Source organism: Peromyscus maniculatus, chromosome 1, assembly GCF_049852395.1.
Source record: "Peromyscus maniculatus bairdii isolate BWxNUB_F1_BW_parent chromosome 1, HU_Pman_BW_mat_3.1, whole genome shotgun sequence".
NCBI lineage: Eukaryota > Metazoa > Chordata > Mammalia > Rodentia > Cricetidae > Peromyscus > Peromyscus maniculatus.
Genome location: NC_134852.1, coordinates 129,029,651 through 129,053,777, shown reverse-complemented (window position 1 = coordinate 129,053,777; position 24,127 = coordinate 129,029,651). Strand labels below are relative to the sequence as shown.

Here is a 24,127-nt window from a genome sequence, read left to right as displayed (position 1 = left end):
TCTGCTCTTTACAATAGCTGTCTCCAGTTGGCACAGGTTGCTGAGCCTAGCTATGTGGGAAGGGGCCTGTGAGAGCCCAGGCTTTTGGTTCTAGAAACTCTAGTTATGGGATTAACAGCCTCATAAAAAAGAGGCCCCATGCTAGGACAACATATGAGAAAGACTGGAGGCCCCATTAGATGGGCTTGTAGTGCTTGCCCGTAAACCTAGCACATGGAGAGTTGAGGCGAGAGTGTAGTAGTTCAAGGCCATCCTCAACCACATATTGAGTTAGAAGCCAACCTAAGCAACAAGAGATCATGTCTTAAAAAAAATAAAGGGTGTGTGTGTTAGGGGAGGGGTTGTACTATCAATGAACGGAAAGTAGGCCCTCCCTGAAGTAGGATCGAAAGGAAGGAAACAGTTGGCTATAATGGCACGTCCCTTTAATCTCCACACTTGGGAGGCAGAGGCAGGCAGATCTCTGAGTTCAGAATTATCGTGGTCTACATTGAGTTCCAGAACATCCAGGGCTACACAGTAAGACTATCTCATGAAAAAGGAGGAGGAGACAGGAGGAGGAGAGAGGAGGAGAGAGGAGGAGAGAGGAGGAGGAGGAGGAGGAGGAGGAGGAGACAGGAGGAGGAGAGAGGAGGAGGAGGAGGAGGAGAGAGGAGAAGGAGGAGAAGGAGGAGGAGGAGGAGAGGAGGAGGAGAGAGGAGGAGGAGAGAGGAGGAGGAGAGAGGAGAAGGAGGAGAGAGGAGGAGGAGGAGAGAGGAGGAGGAGAGAGGAGGAGGAGAGAGGAGGAGGAGAGAGGAGGAGGAGAGAGGAGGAGGAGGAGAGAGGAGGAGGAGAGAGGAGGAGGAGAGAGGAGGAGGAGAGAGGAGGAGGAGAGAGGAGGAGGAGGGAGGAGGAGGAGGAGAGAGGAGGAGGAGGGAGGAGGAGGAGGAGACAGGAGGAGGAGGCGCGGCACCATGGGAAGGGAAAGAAATCCTGAAGCCCTTCATCCCTGCTGTCTGAGAACAAGATACTTATGCAAATAATGTCACAAACCTGTGGCTGTACCAAAATAACAACTGATAACCAACTTGAAGAAGGGAAGATTTATTGTCTCATAAGCTTAAGGGTTTCAGCCCATGCATGGTGGCAAAATATGGCAGAAGCTGGCACAAAAGGGCTGTTTGTCTCATGACAGCTGGGAGCAAAGAGTGAGGAAGGTCACACCCAATGGGCTAACTTCCTTCCATTTGTATCACACACACCCTCCCCTCCCCTGACACACTCTCCCCTCCCCTGACACCCACACCCACCCTCCCCTCCCCTGACACACACACACACCCTCCCCTACACACACACACACACACACACACACATACATACACACACACACACACACACACACACACACACACACACACACACACACCAAAGGTTCCACCACTTCTCAGTACCGTCACAGGGTGGGACTTAAGCGCCAAACCCTAACGACCTTCCTCATTTACCTCCATCAGGAAACAGTAGATCCAAGCATTTACAGATCCAGTTCAGAAATTACCACTTACAGGGCCTGGGAGAAGGGTCAGTCAGTACCTAAGTCACTTGGGACACAAGCATGAAGATCCGAGTTGGGATCCCTAGAACCCCTGTAAGGCTGGGGGCAGAAGGAACTGTGTCTGTAGCTCTAGTGCTGCCCCCCCTGCCCCTGCCCCTGCTCCCACCCCCCACCCTCACCCCTGCCTCCCTCCACTGTGAGGCCAGAGATAGAAACAGGAGAATTTCCCCAGGAGCCTGCCAGCCAGGTATCTTGGCTTACACAGCGGCAGACAAGAGACCTTGTCAACAGAAGGTAGAAAGGGAGAGTGACACCTAAGGCTGTCTGCTGACCTCTACGGATGTGCTATGGCACGCATGTGTCTGCATCCACAAACACACACACACACACACACAGATTCATCATACACATAAACACATACAGAGATTTCTAAAAAGGAGAAATTCTCTCTTGTAATAGTTACAGGAGATTAACAAAAGACTACCGGCCTCCACAACATGCTTCTGTCACTTAATTGCAATCTTCAGAACAGGCCTTGACTTTGAAAGAACAATATTCATCCACTTATCTATCCAGCCATTCAGCTATCCAGCCATCCAGCCATCCACCCAGCCACCCAGCCACCCAATAAACATTTTGCTACGTTGGAGTCACACTATGTAGCAAAACAGAAAATAAGTAAATCAAGCATAAATAACCATAAGCCAGCATTTTAAGAGCAAACTAGAAGTCAGCAATTATTCTTGAGCCATATCAAGATAAAATGTCAAGGGTTCCAGGAAGCCATGAATGACTCCACTGTTTCAGAGCCATTTGGATGCGAGCTTGGTGGCTGGTGACAGATAGAAAAGACTCAGCTGTGCGAGCTTTGTTTGCTGGCTGCTCGGTGCTCAGTTGAAGCATCTATGCCCAGGGCCAGGTCGAGAGGAACAGCTGGGTGGGAAAAGGGCGAACCAGAATAGCAGACGTTCCACTCAGAGGTGGCAAGTGTGGAGGCAGAAATAACTGCGTTTTTAAACCCTCAAAAATAGTCCAAGCAAAGGTCACACAACCAGGGCGGGAGAAATGGTTAGAGTCATATTTAATTAAGAAATCCTAAGTCAGGAAAGGGAAAAAGTGAACGTCAACTCACCTGCCTTGGATATGGGTAGCATTCAAAGAACTGAGCATCCCGGGAGAAAGGCATGAGGCGAACACACCTTGGCACCCATGAGAATTACTAAATAAATATTATTAAATATTTGCACACTTCCTCCCAGTGACAGCAGATGCTCTGTTATCTCTTTAATAGTTGAGGAAATTAAAGCTCGTTCTTAAAGACTTATTTTTATTTATGTGTATGTATGTGTCTGCCTGTGTATGTCACATGTGTGCAGGTGCCAGAAGAGGCGAAAAGAAGATATCAGATCCCCTGGAGCTGGAGTTACAGGCAGTTGTGAACCATATGACTTGGGGGACTGAACTCAGGTCCTCTGCAAAAACAGCAAGTGCTCTTAACTGCTGTAACACCCCTCTGTCCCCCAAACTCAGATTATTTAAGGCCATACTGCAAATACATGGTCAAATGGGATTCTGGGCTTGCCTTTGCCACTGTTCAGTTCTTGCAGATGAAAACTCTTAACAACCTACATTTTCCCTCACCTGTCATTATGACATGGACACATTACTGCTGTATCTAAGTCCTGTGCACCAGCCAGTGGCTGACTGCTTGTTTTGTTTCTGTCTTGAGATAGTTATGTAGCCCAGGCTGATTCAGAACTCTCAGCATCAACACCACACACACACACACACACACACACACACACACACACACACACACCCGGCCCCCAGCCTCCTCGTGTGAGTTGCTGGTACTGACATCTGATGTTTAGACTGTTTTCATTTACTCAGCCACAGCTCATCTGCTAGATGTCAAAGATGAAACACAAGTTGGCACATGCCTGCTCATTAATCTCTAATATACGCAGAAATACCTTGGATTCTTTGAAAGCAGTTCATCATTGCCTGGGGCTGGAAACTGTTTTTGGTCCCTTTGTTTCAAGATTATTTATGAAACACTAGATATGCAACCTTCAATGTGAACTCTTAATTGCGGCCCTTTAGGATGATTTCATACCCTCCGAAGGGTGTAAATTAGAAGAACAGTAGAGTGAACGAAAGGGCACGCTGTGAATGCAGCTGCCCTAGGTCCAAAAGGAACCCAGCATCAGTTCCACGCTCGCTGCTCCTCTCCAGTCAATCTTGTGAGAAAAATCAGACACACAGGCGAGAGGTAATAACAACCTCTCCGTCACCCTTCGCCCACCACAGTGTTTACGATCGTCTGTGGCTTTCAGGACAGGGACAGGTCCTAAGAGGGGAGACACTCTGTGTTCACAGTACCTGGGCCCCATCACTTGATTTCATTCACGTGCAGATAACCTTGGGTCTGGGCACTTGTGTGTGCATCTGTGTGTGGTATGTGCTAGGCTTTGAACTCTTATGCACTGAGCCATGTCGCCAGCCCCCCCTAGACATTCTGTATGACTTTGCAAAGACTCCATTGTGATCCTTTCACTGTTTCATCAGGTCCTATCCTGTGTCCAATTTAATAAAAGGCCGAAGCACACTGATCCATCCAGCGGCAACGTAAGAGAAAGGGCAGGACCGGGAGATGGCCTGGTGGGTAAAACACTTTCTGCACAAGCATGAGAACCTAAGTTCAGATCCCCAGGACCCACGTAAAAGCTGGACCCATGCTCACATGTGTAACCCTCCTCACTGGAGGCTCACTGGTCAGCCAGGCTAGCTCAGAGGGGAAGTTCCAAGGTCACCGAGAGAAACTGTCTTAAAAAATAAGGTGGAGGGCAACCACGGAGGATATCTGAAGTAGTCCTCTGAATGTGCCCCCCCCACGTGTGTGTGTGTGTGTGTGTGTGTGTGTGTGTGTGTGTATGTGTAAGCACACACACACACACACACACACACACACACACACACACACACACGAGGAAGGCAGAATTGCTGGCAGGGCAGGGGACTGAGAGGTCATCTGGTTTTTCATTCAGTCCCAGGAACAATGCTGGCCCAGAGCGGGCTCCTCTCCAGCCACTGCAGCCTCATTCCCACTCCACCCAGCTGCACCTGGCTTCTGTTTAACCCCGCAGAGAGAGGGGAGGGGGGATCCTAAAAGACAACACAGAGGTGAGTGGAAGCCATTGAGCCCGTGAGCAGGAAGTGAGAATCTGGAGCAGCTCGGCCTTCATAACCTGAGGCCAGCAACCATCTGTTTCCCAGCAGACAGCGGTAAGGGGAAGCGGCGGCATTTCCAGGGTCTGTGCTGAGCACGGCCTTCGATTCTGTCTATGAGGAGAGACAAGAGCCCAGACAGGATCACCCAAGGTGTCCTCTGTCACTCGCTGGCTGGGTGATCCCATGTAAAAATGAATTTCCCTGAGATTTTCAGACCTTCCTCCAAGAGAGGATCTAGTCTAGAAAGTTCTTCTCAGGGTGGAACGGCTGACGAGTGGCAAGCACATGGTCGGTGCTGATGGGCTGTAAACAATGAATGGACGTGAAGACAGCTCCTCTCACTCTCCTGGATATTCCCCTGCCCCTTCTAATTTTATCTGTGTCTGAGGTGCGTGCGTGCGTGCGTGCGTGCGTGCGTGTGTGTCTGCGTGTGCACAGAGGCTGGAGGACAGCTTCGGGAGTCACTCCTCCCCTCAGGTGCCTTCCACCGTGTTGTCTTGAGATAGGGTCTCTCTCCGGGAGGGCCATGGGGCTTACTATTTGGCTAGGCTGGCAAGACCATTCCAGGGATCACCCTGTCTCTGCCTCCCCAGCACTGGGACTCACAAGCAAATACCACCACACCTGGGTTTACCTGGGTGCTGGGGAGGGAACTCAGGTCCTCATGCTCACAAGCAAACATTTTATTGGCTGAGCTACTTCCTCGGCCGGCCCCTCTATTTTCTTTTGTCTTTTTGGGGGCCTGTCCTGGAGCTTGCTCTGTAGACCAGGCTGGCCACGAACTCACAGAGATCTGCCGGCTCTGCCTCCCGAGTGCTGGGATTAAAGGCGTGCGCCACCGCTGCCTTGGCCCCTCTATTTTCAGTGGCTACTCCAATAGCAAGGAAAACAGAGGAGAGAGAGTCTCCTCTACTATAATCATATTAATACTGTGATTTCTGCTGCTAATCATCTCTCTGGCCTTTCTGGTTGACAGTCTACCTCAGTAAAGCTGCATGTTAAAGAAAATACCATGTTCACTGTGGCCCGGGTGGGTGTGGAGCAGCAGGGGAGAGAAGAGCAGCAGGGTAGAGGAGAGCAGCGGACGGAGGAGAGCAGCGGGATGGAGGAGAGCAGCGGGGTAGAGGAGAGCAGCGGGGTAGAGGAGAGCAGCAGGACGGAGGAGAGCAGTGGACGGAGGAGAGCAGCGGGACGGAGGAGAGCAGCGGGATGGAGGAGAGCAGCGGGGTAGAGGAGAGCAGCGGGGTAGAGGAGAGCAGCGGGGTAGAGGAGAGCAGCGGACAGAGGAGAGCAGTGGACGGAGGAGAGCAGTGGACGGAGGAGAGCAGCGGGGTAGAGGAGAGCAGCGGGGTAGAGGAGAGCAGCAGGACGGAGGAGAGCAGTGGACGGAGGAGAGCAGCGGGACGGAGGAGAGCAGCGGGATGGAGGAGAGCAGCGGGGTAGAGGAGAGCAGCGGGGTAGAGGAGAGCAGCGGGGTAGAGGAGAGCAGCGGACAGAGGAGAGCAGTGGACGGAGGAGAGCAGTGGACGGAGGAGAGCAGCGGGGTAGAGGAGAGCAGCGGGGTAGAGGAGAGCAGCAGGACGGAGGAGAGCAGTGGACGGAGGAGAGCAGCGGGACGGAGGAGAGCAGCGGGATGGAGGAGAGCAGCGGGGTAGAGGAGAGCAGCGGGGTAGAGGAGAGCAGCGGGGTAGAGGAGAGCAGCGGGGTAGAGGAGAGCAGCGGGACAGAGGAGAGCAGCGGGGTAGAGGAGAGCAGCGGGATGGAGGAGAGCAGCGGGGTGGAGGAGAGCAGCGGGACGGAGGAGAGCAGCGGGACAGAGGAGAGCAGCGGGGTAGAGGAGAGCAGCGGGGTAGAGGAGAGCAGCAGGACGGAGGAGAGCAGTGGACGGAGGAGAGCAGTGGACGGAGGAGAGCAGCGGGGTAGAGGAGAGCAGCGGGGTAGAGGAGAGCAGCGGGACAGAGGAGAGCAGCGGGGTAGAGGAGAGCAGCGGGATGGAGGAGAGCAGCGGACGGAGGAGAGCAGCGGGGTAGAGGAGAGCAGCGGGGTAGAGGAGAGCAGCGGGATGGAGGAGAGCAGCGGGGTGGAGGAGAGCAGCGGGACGGAGGAGAGCAGCGGGACAGAGGAGAGCAGCGGGGTAGAGGAGAGCAGCGGGGTAGAGGAGAGCAGTGGGGTAGAGGAGAGCAGCGGGACGGAGGAGAGCAGCGGGACGGAGGAGAGCAGCAGGGTGGAGGAGAGCAGCGGGACGGAGGAGGGCAGCGGGGTAGAGGAGAGCAGCGGACAGAGGAGAGCAGCGGACGGAGGAGAGCAGCGGACGGAGGAGAGCAGCGGGGTAGAGGAGAGCAGCGGGGTAGAGGAGAGCAGCGGATGGAGGAGAGCAGCGGGACGGAGGAGAGCAGCGGGACAGAGGAGAGCAGCGGGGTAGAGGAGAGCAGCGGGGTAGAGGAGAGCAGCGGGGTAGAGGAGAGCAGCGGGGTAGAGGAGAGCAGCGGACGGAGGAGAGCAGCGGGATGGAGGAGAGCAGCGGACAGAGGAGAGCAGCGGGGTAGAGGAGAGCAGCGGGGTAGAGGAGAGCAGCGGACGGAGGAGAGCGGCGGGGTAGAGGAGAGCAGGGGGGTAGAGGAGAGCGGCGGGGTAGAGGAGAGCAGCGGACGGAGGAGAGCAGCGGGACGGAGGAGAGCATCGAAGCGCCCCAGTTCGAATGCACCAGGCCCACGTGGCAAACTAGCCATTTCCTGCAGAGCAATGTGAAGACCAGTCAGGCCTTATGTGGGTGGGTGAGATGACGCCTCATCCTCCTCCACGCCCCAGGGCCACAGACCACAGCTGACCTGCACTGTCATGGAGGAGGCCCAGTGCTGGGCCGGGCTTCGCTGAGGAGCCGTGTGAGCTGAGGGCCAGATCAGAACTGCTCAGGATCTAGCAGGTGCTTGATGAAGACAGAGAACCTTCTAGAGATCAATGAGGTATTGCTTGCCAGGTATGAATGAGACCCTCTTTCCCTTTTCCCGTGAAGTTATCAATAAAATAATCTGCCTGGTGAAATCACAGTGGAGTGTGTTCTCCCACGCGGTCCCTCCCTGGGCCAGGACCAAGTGCTGAGTCACACCAAGAACCAGAAACAAGCGGGAGGTGACACGGAGAAGCGCTTGTTGCACAGGGGCACTAAGTTGATACAGAGTTAATATTTGCTGAGATCTCTGCAGGTTCCGGTCCGCCCTGAACAATGCAGGGGCGGCCTTGTCTCACAAAGGTAAGCATCCCTCGGGCAGCACGTGACTGCCCTCCAGTCACGTGCATGGAAACTGCTGACTCAGAAGATGAAAGCCACCAGCTTTAGGAAGGTAACCCAGGGTCTATGAGAGGATCAGTCCCAAGCAGACATCATGCTTTTCCCCCTTGGGTGCCCGAGGTTTGAACCCTGGACCTTGTACATGCTAGAGAAGAGATGCACTGCTCATCTACACCCTTGGCCCCTTTTGAAATTTCATTTTTGAGACGTCGTCATCCCAAGTTGCCAAGGGCAGTCTTCAACTTGTCCTAAGCAGCTGAGACCGGAGGAGTGTGGTACGATACCTGCCTGAGATAGACTTCAAAATGATCCACCTTTTACTCCTCACCGAGGCCTGGTTTACTGACTCTAATACTGTTAGGGAAGCAGGCTCTGCCCCTGGCTGGCCCCTGAGCTTTCTCCCGCTACTCACTAAAACTCAGGAACAGATGTCTTGTTCCCTTGCCTGTCCAGAACTTCTCTCTAGGGAATAAGTTCAACAGAATGGCCTTCCAAAAAGAAGAAGGGTGTTGGCCAAGGACATAGTAACAACCGTGCATCTTTGAGGTCCAACTGTGTGCACTCACTGGGGGCCAGCTCTGTGTTTACCATGTGCTAGGGGCTCGGTAGAATTGTACTAGGCATTGAGAAGTATAAAACTAAGATAGGGACTCTGTCCTCAGAATACTTAAAATAGTTGGGAAGTCAGGCATGTATAAAATTAAATATATGTGGTTAAGAATGTCTTAATTGAGACTGTCTGAATCTACCATAAAATGAGGAGCAGATGAGTGCTCTGAAATCTGAGAGCTGGGATCAGTTGCCTATCCTTTGGGCCTCCAGGGAGCTGGGAGCCCGGGAGAGGTATCCCACAGCTGAGTCTGGAAAGCAAATAGCGCTTCACTATGCAGAGGAGAGAAGCATAAGGAGTGATTTCCAAAACACGGAGGAGCAATGCCCGAGCCCAAATGCCCAGGGGCCCTGGAGTGGGGAGGCTGGTACAGGAGCATCTGTTTAGCTGGAGGTACCTGGGAAGGAGAGCCAGAGAAGGAGAAAGAGAAGGATCCAGGAGGCTTGGAGAGGGCCTTGAAAGCCAGGCTAGGGGCTTTGGCTTCATCGTGTGGGTTTGCCATTGTCACATGGCATGGTAGCCCAAGTGTTCAAGGTAGTCCCCACGGTGGCGCTATTGGAAGAGCTGGATCTAATCCAAAGTCTGGGTCACTGGGGTGTGTCACCAAAAGGGACTGGAGTTCCAGCCCCTTCTCTCTCTGTTCTCTAGCTTGTGATGTGAGTGGGTTCATTCTGCCATCTGCTGCCACCATGGTGTGGCTTCCTGGCACAAAGCAACAGTAACTTGGTCATGGGGAACCTCCAACACTGTGAGCCAAAAACAAACATTTTCTCTTTATTAGTTGATTATCTCAGGGATTTTTGTTACAGTGACAGGAAGCTAACTAACACAGTGTGCTATGCCAGTTCCTACCAGGAGGGCAGAGAATCCCGCTCAGTTTGTACAGTGCATCCCAGCACGCACAAAACCCTGGCTTTGATCCCCAGCAATGCTTAAAATCAGACATGGTAACTGACACACATTTGAGGTTCTAGCTTTCAGAAGGCAAAGGCAAGAGGATCAGAAGTTCAAGGTAAACCTTGGCCACAGAGTAAGTCTGAGGCCAGCCTGGGCTACATGAGGCCCTGCCTCACACAAAACAATGAAATGGGGGTGAGGGAAGTCCCACAAATAACATCAATGTCTTCTAATTCATTTTTGCTTCAAGTAAAGACACAACTGTCACAGGAAAGTCTACCAGAAGGAACATGATGTCATGGGGATCCAAGCAGTGAGTAACTGACGGAGCCACAGAATAAGAGGAAGTCATGGTAAGGAGGAAGGGAGACATCAGGTCTCACTAAACAAAAGTCACATGTAAAGCACATGGAAACTATCTCCACAGCACAGAAAAGTACCACTGCAGGAGGATCAGTTTGTCTCAGACAGTGACCCTTTGGGGTCAGAAGGCCAACCATGTGGTGATGCCATCGCCTGTGACTACATCTACAGACCCCAGGCTTTGTCTGTCACCTGCCTTCCCCCATAGTTACTGCCTACTGTCTAAGTGCCACTTGAAGTCATTTTATCCGGGTTTGAATCCTGGGACATACTGTGAAGCTCTGCATCCTTTCCTCTTCTCATCTACTGGACACAGGCAAGACCCACTCAAAGAATTTCTTGGGGATGATGTGAGCATGGACACAGGGGAAGCCAAAGCTCTTAGTGAGGCGCCCGGTGCAGAGCGAGTGCCCGACCAGCAGTGCGTGTCACTGCTCACTCACCCTCTCACTGTGTTGTAAACGGCTGTCCTCCGGCACAGGGGCCATTACCATCTCCATGAGAGCAACTGAACTACCCACAGGAGATTCTCAAGGTCAGGCTTGTTGTTTCTTCACAGGAGGGGGTAGGGAGGGTCATTAGACCCTCATCTGAGATTCTAGATATTCCTTCTAATACCTCCCCCTGACCCAAGCTGCAGGTGCTAAAATATATAGCATGCAGAAGGTTAACTGAAAAGGAGACACTATCCATACAGCCACGGGGAGGTTGCCATTGGTGTTGGGGTGACACTTGGCAGTGATTCCACTGCCTTGGGGTCACCCACACTCCTGTTAGTAACTCTTTGTCCACACTCTAAGTAAGCCCAATAAACATCAGTTGGGCAAGTTGGACTTTGGTGAAATTGCTACATTGGCTGGTCATTGGTGTCCTATTTGGGGTAAGTGCAGTAATTGTGCCACCCTAGGGAAAGTTCACAAAACAGAGGGGGACATCCAAAAGTCTAGTTTTCAAAACCATGTGGGAAACAGCCCTCCAAACCATCCTGTGAGAGGCGGAGAAGAGGAGCCCTGAGAGTCTATGCAGACTGGGACAGGATCAGCGGACGGGCTTAAGCGACTTCAGCACAGTAATGAGAGTGTGCTGAGCGCTGGTGCACACCACGCCTCCCCCAGAGTAGTCAGCATGGAAGCTGGAGGCAGTGGCACAGTGTTTTGATACCAGCTGAGGAGTCGGGTAGAAGATCAGGAGTTCAAGATAAGGGCTCTGAGGATAGCTTAGGGAACATGAGATCTTGTTTCAAAAAAAAAAAAAATTCAAACCTAAACCAACCAATCAAAAAGTCAGCAAAGAATGGAGAAAGGAGAGGCCAGAGGAGCAGGATCAATCCAGAGACAAGTAAGAAGCAAGCATGGTGTACTGTCAGCTTTAACTGTCACCTTGACACAACCTGGAGTCACTTCAGTAAGTCTTAATGAGGAATTACCTAGGCCAGATTGGTCAGTGAGCATGTCTGTGGAAGGCTACCTTGACAGTTAATTGATGTAGGAAGACCCAGCCCATTGTGGGCAACACCATTCCCTAAGCAGGGGCTCCTCAACTGTGTGAGAGAGGAGAAAGCTAGCTGGGGGTAAGGGGGGCCTGCATGCAATGATTTCTCTCTGCTGTGGGTGTGATACGACAAGCTGCTTCAGGTTTCCATACTGTGACTTCTCAGCTGTGATGGATGGGAACCTGCTTGATGCCAAACTGCCCAGGAGAAGGGTGGGCAGGAAGGCTAGGTGGCAGATAACCTCTCAGGGGCCCAGGTGGCCAGAGTTGGCAGTACATGTACGTTTATGTAGTACTAGATGTTGTGGCTGGGAAGCGGGGGGGGGGGGTGCCCCAAACTCAGGCTTCCCTTGCAAAGGGGTCAATTTTGAGAATAGCGACTCAATGGTACCAAGCTCATGGGCTGCCATCAGACTGAAATGAATGAGCAAGAATTTAAAAATATGGTCATCCCACCAAACCACTGACCTCAAAACATTTTTCTCTCTTTGCTTGGTGAAGCAGGTTGGCCATTCCAGGGAGCAGAACTGGAAAGATGAACATTTCCAGATAATCTTTGGGGGAACCTGAAACAAGAATATTCCTACTGAAAATCCCAAAAGACTAAATTCATCTGAAAAAGACATTTACTGCTTTACAGAGAGAGGGGGGAGGGAAGAGGGAGGGAGAGAGAGACAGAGAAGGAGGAAGGGAGACAGGGAGGGAGGAGGGATGGAAATATATTCCATCTGGGCTGGGGCTGTAGTATCTCAGTTGGCCGAGTGCTTGCCTAGCATAGAGGAAACCCTGGCTTTGATCTCCAGCATCCAATAAACTGGATGTGGTACTGCAGGCCTGTAGTCATAGCACTCAAGAAGTAGAGGCAGGAAGATCAAAAGTTCCGGGCAAGCCTTGGCTATATAGAAAGTTCCAGGCAAGCCTGGGAGACCCTGTCTGAAAAACAACAAAACAAGAAAAGTGCCGTCTGTTCAACAGCATCATCTTACTTGTCACTGTGCTTCAGGTCGTGAGCTTCTGGACTCTGGCAAGGACATGGTCGGGGACCTACCTGGGTCAAGTTCTCCACCCGCTTACGGCACCTAGGCAGTCATAGCACAGAGGCCAGTGTCTGTGGGAGCAGTGGGGTGTGAGCATGAGGTACCACGGGAACTGAGGCTAGAGAGAAGCTGGGATAGGCGAGTAGGACAGACGGGGCCTGACTGTCACAGTAACGTTGGCAGCGCTGGCCAGGGCCCAGAGCAGAAGGCACAAAACCAACAAGGAGAAAGAGCATAGGGAGGCCTCACGAGCTGCGGCTCAGAGGGACCAGCAGGCTGGACAACAGGACACTTTCTTCTGCTCTGTGCATCTGTTTACCCTTCCTGTCCCTAGCTTAGTATTTAGGAGAGAATCACAGGGCTTGCTCCGTTCTCTCTGCTGCATGCTAACCTTGCAAAGGCCTCAGTGACCCAACAACAGTCCTCTTATAAATGAGGACTATGGGGCTGGGGAGGTGCTTAGCTCGGGGCTCGAGATCAACCCCCAGCACCAGTGTGAACAAAGCCAGGTGCGGTGGTGTGGGCTTGTGATCCCAGTGCTGGGGAGGGGGACTCCTGGGGCTCACTGGCCAGCCAGCTTAGCCCAAAAGGCAAAACAAAACGAAGAACTACAGATAGTGATGTGTCTGAGCACCCCCACCCTACTGTGTGAATGTGACTATTACACCCCAAATTTCAGAGGATAAGGCCGCCCCCTTACTCACAGGTCTTGGGCTCCACCGTCTCTGTCTTCTTGGGAGGACAAGGCACAGGAGGCACCACTGGGAACGAGTGCACAGGGAAGTAGTGCTCCGTGTTGAAGCCATGGGGAACCAGTTCCTCCAATGGTGTGACCTACAGGCAGCGGGGTAGGGCCGTGAGTTCCAAAACAGCTTCAAGAATTGGATCTGTCTTTATTTTTTAATTTAAATTCAACTTATTTATGCAGGGGTGCACACATGCCACAGCACATGTGTGGAGGTCAGAGGACAATCTGTGGAAGTTGGTTCTCTCCTTCCTGAGTTCCCAGGAACTGAACTCAGGTTGTCAGGCTTGGCAGCAAACACCTTTTCCCACTGAGCCATCTCGCCAGCCCTCAGTTTTCATCATCATCATCATCATCATCATCATCATTGTTATTATTATTATTATCATCATCATCATCATCATCATCATCATCATCAGTTTTTTGGCTTTTTCAAGACAGGGTTTCTCTGTGTAGCCTTGGCTGTCCTAGAACTCGATTTGGAGACCAAGGTGGTCTTGAACTCAAAGATCAGCCTGCTTCTGCCTCCCAAGTACTGAGATTGAAGGCATGTGCCACAGTGCCTGATTTTCTTTTATAACCTTATAAGGGGATGAACTTCTGTGTCAGATAGGTTGGGGGTCGTTCTGAATAGACGTGTTCACCGCCCTTCCCTCCTGGCATGCCGCTTTTAAATGAGTAACGGGTTGCAAGTTTAGCTCAGTGGTTGGGTACTTGCCTAACAAGCACAAGGCCCTGGGTTCGGTCCTAAGTTCTGAGGAGGAAAAAAAGACAAAATTAAATGACAGTGAAGTTAGAAACCTTAGTGGGGAAAAGGGACAGGAAGACAGTCTGTGGTTGAGACATTGGCCAACAAACCAAAACAGAAGGAGGAGGCTAGGGAGTGGTCATGGCTCTTATCCTGCAAGTTTGAAAAGCAGAGTTCAGAACCCACGTAAATATCAGGTGGATATGGCAACCCCCTGTAATTCCAGCCTCTGAGGTGGAGAAATGATTCCCAGAGAAATGGCCTAGCAAGGCTGGCTGCATCAGCAAGCTCTGGGTTTGACTGAGAGACCTTTTTCAACGAATCAGGCACAAATGTGACAGGACGACAATCTCTGACACCAACCTCAGGTCTCCACACACATGTGCACCCCACAAGTGTGCCCACACACATACAAGCCTGCAAACACACATGTACACCAGACACATAAGAGCATGGGAAAAATACACAGGGACGAAGCCAGTTTGGATGACCAAGAGAGGAAGTGGGGGAAGCCATAGGAAGAAACAGCCCTGGACGACAAGGGGCTTGGCCCTCAGAACTGCTGGGCACACAACAGTGAGAAAAGAAGGGCAATGCCATCCGGAGGGCCAAGTGCCCACGTTTTCCCTTGGGCTGTTGTCCCCTCTTGACCCCCAGGAGCTTCCTTTGCACCAGCATGTCCTGTCGCCTCCCCAACCTCCCCAGCGGCTCTTCTGTACACACATAAAGCAAAGCCTAAGAAGGAGAACTCCCATGGGATATTATACTGGTACCCCCAAACTCACTTCTGATTCAGAGGTCTACTGCCCAACAGGGAAATACTGACGCTGTTCCTGGCCACCCTGAAGAAGTCTTCCAGAGGTAAACACGCCCATGAGACTGAGCTTTTCTATTCATAGAGGAGATCCATCCAGAAAGCAAAGCCCTATATATACAGCTACAGGAAAGCAAGCATACCAGCTGTGGTGCCTACTTTTAGATGCCGAATGGAATACACTAGGACAGACTGAGACCACTGATAGAGCTATCCAGTGTGTCTGTAAAGGTGATCTGCAGATCAGAGACCAGGGCAGACTGAGACCACTGATAGAGCTGTCCAGTGTGTCTGTGAAGGTGATCTGCAGATCGGAGACTAAGCTGGGGGCTGAGTTGGGGAAGATTCACCCTCACTGGAGACAGGCACCATCCAAGGCAGGTGGCAGAAACGTGGAAGGAAGTGAATCCTCTGCCTCCTAGAGCCACATGCCTTTATTTTGCACCTGGCTTACATGTTGGGACTCCTGATACAGTGTTTTGATTCTGGAACACATCTGTGGCCCCTGGGTCTTGGACCTCTGCACTTGGACTGAGAGATACACATCAGCTTCCCCGAGTCAGAGGCCATCAGGCTCAGGGTAAGCAACACTGCTGGCTTTTAAGTTCTCCAGCTTGAAGACAGCCTGCTGTGAGACTGTGCAGTGTGGTGGTTTGAAAGAAAATGGCCCCCAAAGGGAATGGCACTATTAGGAGTTATGGCTTTGTTGGAGGAAGTGTGTCACTGTGGGGGCAGGCTTTGAGGTCTCTTTTTCTCAAGCGTCCCTCAGTGTGACAGGCAGTTGACTTCCTGTTGCCTGCAAGATGTACTAAGCATTCTCAGCTCCAGCACCACGTCTGCCTGGATGCTGCCATGCTCCCCTTCATGAGCATAATGGACTGGATCTCTGAAACTGCAAGCCAGCCACCCTCAATTAAATGCAGGCTTTATAAGAGTTGCTGTGATTATGGTGTCTCTTCACAGCAATAAAAACCCTAACTAAGCCATGCAGCTTTAGTAATGTGTGTGAGATGATTCACTAATGAGCCTCCTGTCATCTACCTACCTATCTATATCACCAATCAACTATCTACAGTCTATCTATCTATCTATCTATCTATCTATCTATCTATCTATCTATCTATCTATCTATCCATCCATCTACCCAATCATCTCCTACTGGTTCTGATGCTCTATACAGCCCTAAGGTACTTGGCTCTATAGAGAAATACTCTTAGGCTCCCATTTAAGATTGTACACAACTGGGAGCTGGGGAGATAGCTCAGCAGTCAAGAGCCCTGGCTGCTCTTCCAGAGGTCCTGAGTTCAACTCCCAGCACCCATCTACAATGAAATCCAGTGCCCTCTTCTGTCATACAGGCATACATGCAGGCAGAACACAGTGTACATAATAAATAAATAATTCTTTAAAAAAAAAAGGCTGTACACAACTAAAGCTCTCTACATAGATCAAGAACACCAATAGGATAAAAACCAAAGATCAAGAATTATAGCCATGGCTGGGCTTGGTGGTAAACACCTGTAATCCTACCCAGCACCTGGGGGGAAGAGCAAGGAGGATGACCACAAGACCTTGTCTCCAAAATAAATAAATAGATAGATAAATAAATAAGAAAGAAAAGGAAGGAAGGAAGGAAGTTGGGAGGGACAGGATGAGAGAGAGAGAGAAGAAAGGAAGGAAGGAAGGAAGGAAGGAAGGAAGGAAGGAAGGAAGGAAGGAAGGAAGGAAGGAAGAAAGTTAGGAGGGATGGGACAAAACAGGACAAGGGAGGGAGGGAAAGAGGGAGGAGAGAGAGGGGGGGGAAGAAAGGAAGGGAGGGAGGGAAAGGGAGGGAGGGAAGGAAAGGAAGAAAAAAGAAAAGAAAGAAAACTAGCATGCAAGATCCAGGTATGGTGGTGTAAACTTAGCACCTCAGCACTCTGAAAGCTAAGGCAGGAGAATTAAGTGTTTAAGGCCATCTGAGCTATATATGGAGTTCCATGCCAGCCTGGTCGCATCTATATAGTGAGACCCTGTCTAACAAACAAAAACTAAAACCAATAAATAGAAAAACTGTCCTTAGAAAAAATAATTCAGGAAAGAGAATGATAATTAGCATCTGGAGAGAAATTTGTGTAAGAATTGCACCGGCAAAGAAAGAACAGGATGTTAGCAAAAAGGAACAGTCACAGAACAAGAGTTTTAAAAACAAGAATTTGTCAGAGGCCATTGCAGTAATAAAAATTACTCAAAATCTACAGAATTCAGTTTAGGTTCTATCCCTGCAAACTTGTTCAGTCCCTTTGCCTCTTGAGTCTTTAAAAAAAAAAAAAATTAAGGCTGTCCAGTGAATGCAATTCCAAGGTATATTTCCAACCCTTCTTGGCTGCTGGTCCTCTCTCAGCCCACAGAGAAACCTGCTCTATCCACAACTGTCACTATATAGATCCACTGTAAACATCTTTTACAGTGTGAGCTGGTCACAAGGAAATGTGAGCTGCCCCATTTTATGGAATCCACCATGAGGTTCAAAGTGCATATATGATGGTTCTTAAGCCACTCCACTCTCAGAAGAAGCATGTTGCAAGTTCTACCTCCAGTGTCTTCCCTCTCTCCCTCCCGAGCCAGGATGTGACCCTCAGGGTTCTTGGTACTGCTCTCGCTGAAGCCTGGGCAATACTCACCGAGCTCACTGTAACGGCTGCTTCCTCCTTCACTTTATATCCTTCTGGAAGGGTAGGTATCTCAGCTTCATACTCTAAAGGGAGGGGGAAAGTGTTCATTGAAGTTTGTGATGTAATTTCCCTCTTGGAATAAAACGTTCTTAAGGTTTATTTCAGTTGGTAGTTTGCATAAATGAAACACAACGGCTCATTGCAGGTTATTGGTTCTGATTTATTTATTCAAATAAATCAGTACTGGGATGGAACCCAGGGCTCTGCAGGGTGAGTGCTCTCCTGCTGAGGTACATCCCCAGTCCCAGTATGTTGATTTCTTTAAGCCACCTTATGCAAAATGAGTAAGATGCTTGGTACCTTGCATGAAAGTCAAGGCTTAATGTTAGTCTGAGACTCTTCCCCAAACACTACAACTTCAGACTCTGCCCAAACATTATGGTAACTGCAAGGACTAAGCAGAGTAAGACAAGGTTAAAGACGATGCCAGTGGCATATATGGTGGTTTGAATGAGAATTCCCGTCTTAGTCAGGGTTTCTGTTGCTGCAACAAAACCCCATGACCAAAAGTTGGGGAGGAGAGGATTTATTTGGCTTATACTTCCGTATCACTACTCATCATCAAAGAAAGTCAGAACAGGAACTCAAACAAGGCAGGAACTGATGAAGAAGCTATGGAGAGGTGCTGCTTACTGACTTGCTCCCCATGGCTTGCTCAGCCTGCTTTCTTATAGAACCCAGGACTACCAGCCCAGGGATGGCACCACCCACAATGTGCTGGGCCTTCTCACATCGATAACTAATTAATAAAATGCCCTACAGCTGGATCTTATGGAGGCTTTCTTTCAATTGAGGTTCCCTCCTTTCAGATAACTCTAGCTTGTGTGTCAAGTTGACATAAGAAGACCAGCCAGCACACCTCCATAGGCTCATACGTTTGAATGCTTGGCCCACAGTTAGTAAAACAGTTTTGGAAAGGATTAGGAGGTGTGGCCTTGTTGGAGAAAAGTGTGTCACAGGGTAGGCTTTGAAGTTTCACACTTTGACTCCAATTTGTGCATCACATGTAAGCTCTCAGCTACTACTCCAGCCATGCCTGCCTGCTGCCATGCTCCCTGCTATGATGGTCATGATTCACCCTCTGACACTATAAGCAAGCCCCCAAGGAAATGCTTTCTTTTATAATTTGTCTTGGTCATGGTGTCTCCTCATGGGGGGGGGGGAGTAACTAAGACGGCACATGTGGAGCAAAAAAACTTGGAGAATATTCCATTCAAATTCTATAGGGTGGTGACAACCACAGCTGAGCAAGGCACAGAGATGCTCCTGGGCTGCAACAAATGCTTCCCTGAGGAATGAAGAGAAAACACTGACAGGAACAAAACCTGTGGCAAGACCAATGTCTTCAAGACAGCCGCAGGCTCGTGTGGTAGCGAGGAGGAAAACGTCAGTCTAGGCGAGGTGGTGCTGATGGAATGGCTGTATTCACTAGTTTTCTACAGCTGCGATAAAATACCATGACCACAGCAACTTACAGGAGGGGCTTATTTGGCTTATAGTTCCAGCAGGACAAGAGTCTGTCACGGCATGGAGAAACAGCAGCAAGCAGCAGGCATGACATCTTCAACTGCAAGCATGAAGCAGAGAGAGCCAACTGCTAATGGTACAAGGCTTTGAAACCTCCAAGTCCACACTTCCTTCAACAAGGGCACATCTCCTGAGCTTCCCCAAACAGTGCCATCAATTGGGGACCAAGTGCTGTGGGATGGTCCTTCTGTACGCTGTGAATGTGTGTTGATCTCATTGGTTAATAATAAAGCTGTTTGGCCAATAGCCAGGCAGGATAAGGTTAGGCAGAAAAATCAAACTAAGGAGGTGAAGAAGAAGGGCAAAGTGAAGGAGTGGTGTAAGGAGCCACCAAAGAAGTAAGAAGCCAGAGAACTAGTAATGCCACAGACCACGTGGCAATACATAGATTAATAGAAATGGGTTAATTTAAATGTAAGAGCTAGTTAGTAATAAGTCTAAACCATCGGCCAAACATTTATAATTAATATAAGCCTTTGTGTGGTAATTTGGGAAGTGGCTGCCGGGTATTTGGGAATTGCTGGTGGGACAGAAACTTCTGTTTACAACCAAGTGTTCAAATACCTGAGACTATGGGTGGGGGGGACATTCTCATTTAAACCATGACAGTGACTGCACTAGGTACAAGTTTTATTTCCTTGCCTAGTTGCTTGTTAGGTAGTAGACAATTTCTCAACTTTTCATAAAGCACCTAAGTATCAGCTTGTGGGCAAGTACACCAATCCAAAGGTCATGAAAAAAATTAAATTACATTTATTTACTTATGTATGTATATATGTATTTATTTATTTATTTATTTATTTATTTATTTATTTATTTATTTATTTATGGGGGAAGACACACATCATAGTGCCCACATGGAGATCAAAGGACAACTTGCTGGAGTCAGTTCTCTCCTTTCATATGGGTCTCAGGGATCAAACCCAGGCCACCACTTGGTAGCAAGTGTCTTCACCTGCTGAGCCATCTTGCTGGAGTTATTTTGATTCCTAATACCTGCTACCGCAATGTTAACAGGTTGGAGCACTCCCCATGGGTATTAATGGGAGGGGATGAAACATTTAAGGGGTAGGACCTCTTAAAGGGTGGGAATATTCAGGTCACTCTCTCTCCTGTTTGGTTGTAGTGGTTGTTCGTTTGGGATGGGGCAGTGGGAATTGAACTCTGAGCCTCACCCTTGCTAGGCAAGCGCTCTGCCTGAGCCCACTTCCGCTGTTGTACTTCCCTCGCATAAAAAGATTAGTTTTGCTTTGCTGTGGCCCCACCATGAGGTTCTGCTGTACCAAGTGTCTAAGCAACCTGGCTGTTGTGGTTTGAATGAGAAATATCCCCCACAGGCTCCTGTATCAGAACACTCGGTCCCCAGTTGGTGGTGCTCTTTGGGGAGTTTATGGGCACTTTACGAGGTACAGCCTTGCTGGAGGAAAGTACATTATCAGGGGCAGGCTTTGAAAGTTTATAGCCTTGATCAACTTCCTGTCCCCTGCCCCACTCTTTGGTAGATGGAATTCTCTACTTCCTGTTTCTGCTGCCATGCCTCCTTTGCTGCCATTGTGGACTGTAGCCCTCATGGTATTTGTCACAGGAACTAATACACTGCCCAACCCATCATGAATTAAAACCTTCAAAATGGTGAGCCAAAAGAAATCCTTTCCCTTTGTAAGAGGATCATCTCTAGCACTTACTACTGGGACAGAAAGTTCACTAGCCCACCCTTCATCACCTAAACATTATGCTCCAAGATGTTCCTTAGATGCCTCAAATCAAATAGCACCAAACATTACATAAACTATACCCTTTCCTATTACTAAGACCTCTGGTAAAAACTGACCTCATAATTTAGAGACAGCAAGAAATCAACAGCAGTAACAGCAAAGCAGATTGTTGTAACGCTACCCTGGGATAAGTTATTTGAACATTTGTTTACTTCTGGAGTTGTCTATTAAATAGTTTTGGACTACAGCTATCATTGGCTAACGAAAAAAAAATCAGGTAGTAAAACCTCAGATAAAGGGATACTAATACTTTTAGGGATTTAAAACAATACAAAAGCTAGGCCTGGTAGCACACACCTACAATCCCAAAACCTGGCAGTTGAAGCAAAAGGATAAAGAGTGGGAAGCCAGGGACCAGCGAAATGGCTCAGTTTGTTAAGAGCAGAAGACCCAGATTCAATTTTGAGCACCTACTTGGTGGCTCCTAACTGTTGGAGAATGTTCAAGAATGGAGCCATGTAAGGAGATTTCTGAGTGCTTGTGAGAAAACTCAAAGAAATCAAGTTTCTTCAAAACCATGGAATTGTTCTTGGATTATGCTTTTGTGCCCCTCTTAGGTGTAGTAGATACGAATGAGTTTACTTCAGTTTATTCATTACAACTCGCTATTGCTACTTATTTACATGCTTCTATGGAAAAATATGTTTCTGCCACATGTGGCTTACCCTCGTGATTGTACTCTTTACTCATGTGACCCCCCCCCAACCTTCAGAGTATAAATTGTCTGATGCTCAAAATAAAGCTGGCTATTACACGAGACTTTGGTCCCCCTCATTTATAGCTCCACTCTCCCAGGTCTGGTTATCTTTAGAGCAGTAAACCACAACCATCTCTAACTCCAGCTCCAGAGGCTCTATTGCCCCGCTCTGGCCTCAGGGGGTACCAGGCACACAAGTATACAAGATATACAGACATATATACAGACAAAACACCTCTACATATAACACAATTTCTTTTAATTAAAGGATAGAGTAGGAGGCCAGCCCAGGCTACATTCTCAAAAAAATTAAATTAAAATAAAGCAACACAAATGTATTATCTCACAATTCCCTTGAGTTGGAAATCTATACTCAGCATGCAGGAATCAAAGCATCAGTGATCTTAACTAAGATTTGAGATTCTTTTGACATTTCCTAGTTATTAGCAGAACTTGGCTTGTTATGGTTGTAGGTCTGAAGTCTCTGTTAACCTAACTGTTGGCTGTCAGCTCCTAGAGATGACCCTCAGGTCCTGCCAAAGGCAGTCCACATATAGTAATTGCTACTTCAGTGCTTAAAGAGTTCCAAGGCTCCTGCTGGAAACTCTGACAAGAACTGACAAGAACCAATATGCTAGATCAGACACACCTACAATAATCTCCCTACTCCAAAGTCAACTGACAATGAACTTCACATCTGGAGTCTTCACAGAAACACCTGTACCCAAGTTTGGACACCAGAGAGATGTGGCACTAGGTGTGAAATCTTGGGGACTGTGTTAGAAGTTAGGTAGGTAGTTCCACTGCCTCCTTCTTCCCTCTGTCCTGAAACCACTGAGATAGCGAAAAATCTGTTTAGGTTTAAAATACGTGTGTATACCTTTGTCAAGATACTAAATATGTACTAATTCAAAGCAAATCTCAAGTAATTCAGAGGTCTTACAAAGGTAGTGGAAGTCACATCCCACTCAACACAGATCCAACCAGATCTTTTCAACAAATTAATTATATATGTGTAACAGTATGTGTAAGTGTTACAGCTCTGAAGGGAAAGGTATCCTGGCTGCCAGAAGCCAGGCTATACCTGTGTTTCAGCTCTGAAGGGAAAGGTATCCTGGCTGTCAGAAGCCAGGCCATACCTATAGCTTGGAAGGGAAAGGTATCTTGGCCATTGGAAGCCCGGCGATACCTACAGCTCTGTTCTGGTGGGGGATGGTCTCCCCCTCCCCCCAGGAATGTAGCAGTTCTGCTTATCTTCTGGAGAGCCGTTACTTCTCTGCCCCACTCTGCTAAGGGGGGTTCCCCACAGAAATGTAGCAGTTCTGCTCCTGCTCTGGCAAGAGTTGTTACTTCTCTGGCTGGCTCCACTTCAGTGAAAGAAAGTCATCACCCAAACCTCATTCAAGAGATTTATTGGGGGTGGGGACCGAGGAGTGGCTGCCTCTGCCAGGTGGAAAAAGTAGCTCCCAACTGAACAGGTACAGGGCTTATATAGGGCTACTTAGGGGCAAAGTTTTTCCAGGTGAAGATTTTCAGGGTGGAAGTTGGTTCAGTTTCAATCCCCGAGCTTAGACAAGTTCAGAGATTGGCTGGATTTTGTGCTCAGGAATTGGTTGGTTTCATGCTCAGGGATTGGTTGGTTTTTATGCTGAGTTTAATGTTTCTTTCACTGGCCCTTTTTAACCTTTTGGCTCTGGTTTCAGGGTCAGGGCGGCCCTTTTACCCTACAGTATGTACACATATATTTATATGTCTTTTTAATGGACATTGGTTTCCCCTAATTTGAGTATATATGTATATATACATATAATCTTTGTGTATATGTGTGTGAATGCAAGTGTACATGCCACAGGTACATACATGCACAGAGGTGGAAGGACAACCTGAGTGTCAGTCCTCACCTCACGATAGGGTCAGTGTCTCTCTCTCTCCTCTCTCTCTCTCTCTCTCTCTCTCTCTCTCTCTCTCTCTCTCTCTCTCCTTCCCTTCCTGCTGCACACACACACCAGGCTCACTGGCTGTGAGCTTCCAGGGGTTCTCCTGTCTATGCCTCCATCTCCTGCAGAAATGTCATGGTTACAGAGGTTACCATGCCCAGTGTCATGTGGGTACAGAGACTTGAACTCAGGTCCTCAAGCTTGTGCTGAACTGCTTTCTTATCCAGCTGATTGATGGTTCTCTGTACGTTTGGCTAGGGAAGTCACAGGGTTTGTTTATGCCCCAAATAACAATTGCTGCACAAATGGTTGACAGATAAGACACAGCAAGTTCCTTTGAACCCGTTCATTAATCCACACCTGCTGGTGTGGCCCATTTTGTGCCAGGAGCCGTCCTAGGTATTGAACACTGGGCCTTCCCACAGTGATACAGATGATATGCCGTGTTTATTTAGCAAGTAAATGCCTCCTGGACCTTTGGCTAGTTTCCAGTATTTCCTTATTAACAATCCTGCAACAAGAATATTAATAAATACGTCATTAGTTTTGTTTTTTTTTTTGTTTGTTTGTTTGGTTTTTTGGGTTTTTTTTTGGTTTTTTGTTTTTTTGTTTTTTTTTTTTTTGGTTTTTGAGACATGGTTTCTCTGTGTAGCTTTGTGCCTTTCCTGGATCTCACTCTGTAGACCAGGCTGGGCTTGAACTCACAGAGATCCGCCTGCCT

The 24,127-nt window shown here is 49.0% G+C and overlaps 1 protein-coding gene across 2 annotated transcripts in view; it reads right to left on the bottom strand.

The window, feature by feature from the left end:
• Nucleotides 1–24,127, bottom strand: part of Iqck (IQ motif containing K) — a 122,171-nt gene that overhangs the window by 91,082 nt on the left and 6,962 nt on the right. For both annotated transcript variants that reach the window (XM_016004127.3, XM_042282515.2), the window contains exons 2-4: nucleotides 17,420–17,493; nucleotides 13,154–13,283; nucleotides 11,881–11,978 (exon numbers count right to left, since the gene is read on the bottom strand). In XM_016004127.3, the coding sequence (XP_015859613.2) occupies nucleotides 11,881–11,978; nucleotides 13,154–13,283; nucleotides 17,420–17,493 (302 nt within the window). The remainder of the gene's footprint in view (nucleotides 1–11,880; nucleotides 11,979–13,153; nucleotides 13,284–17,419; nucleotides 17,494–24,127) is intronic.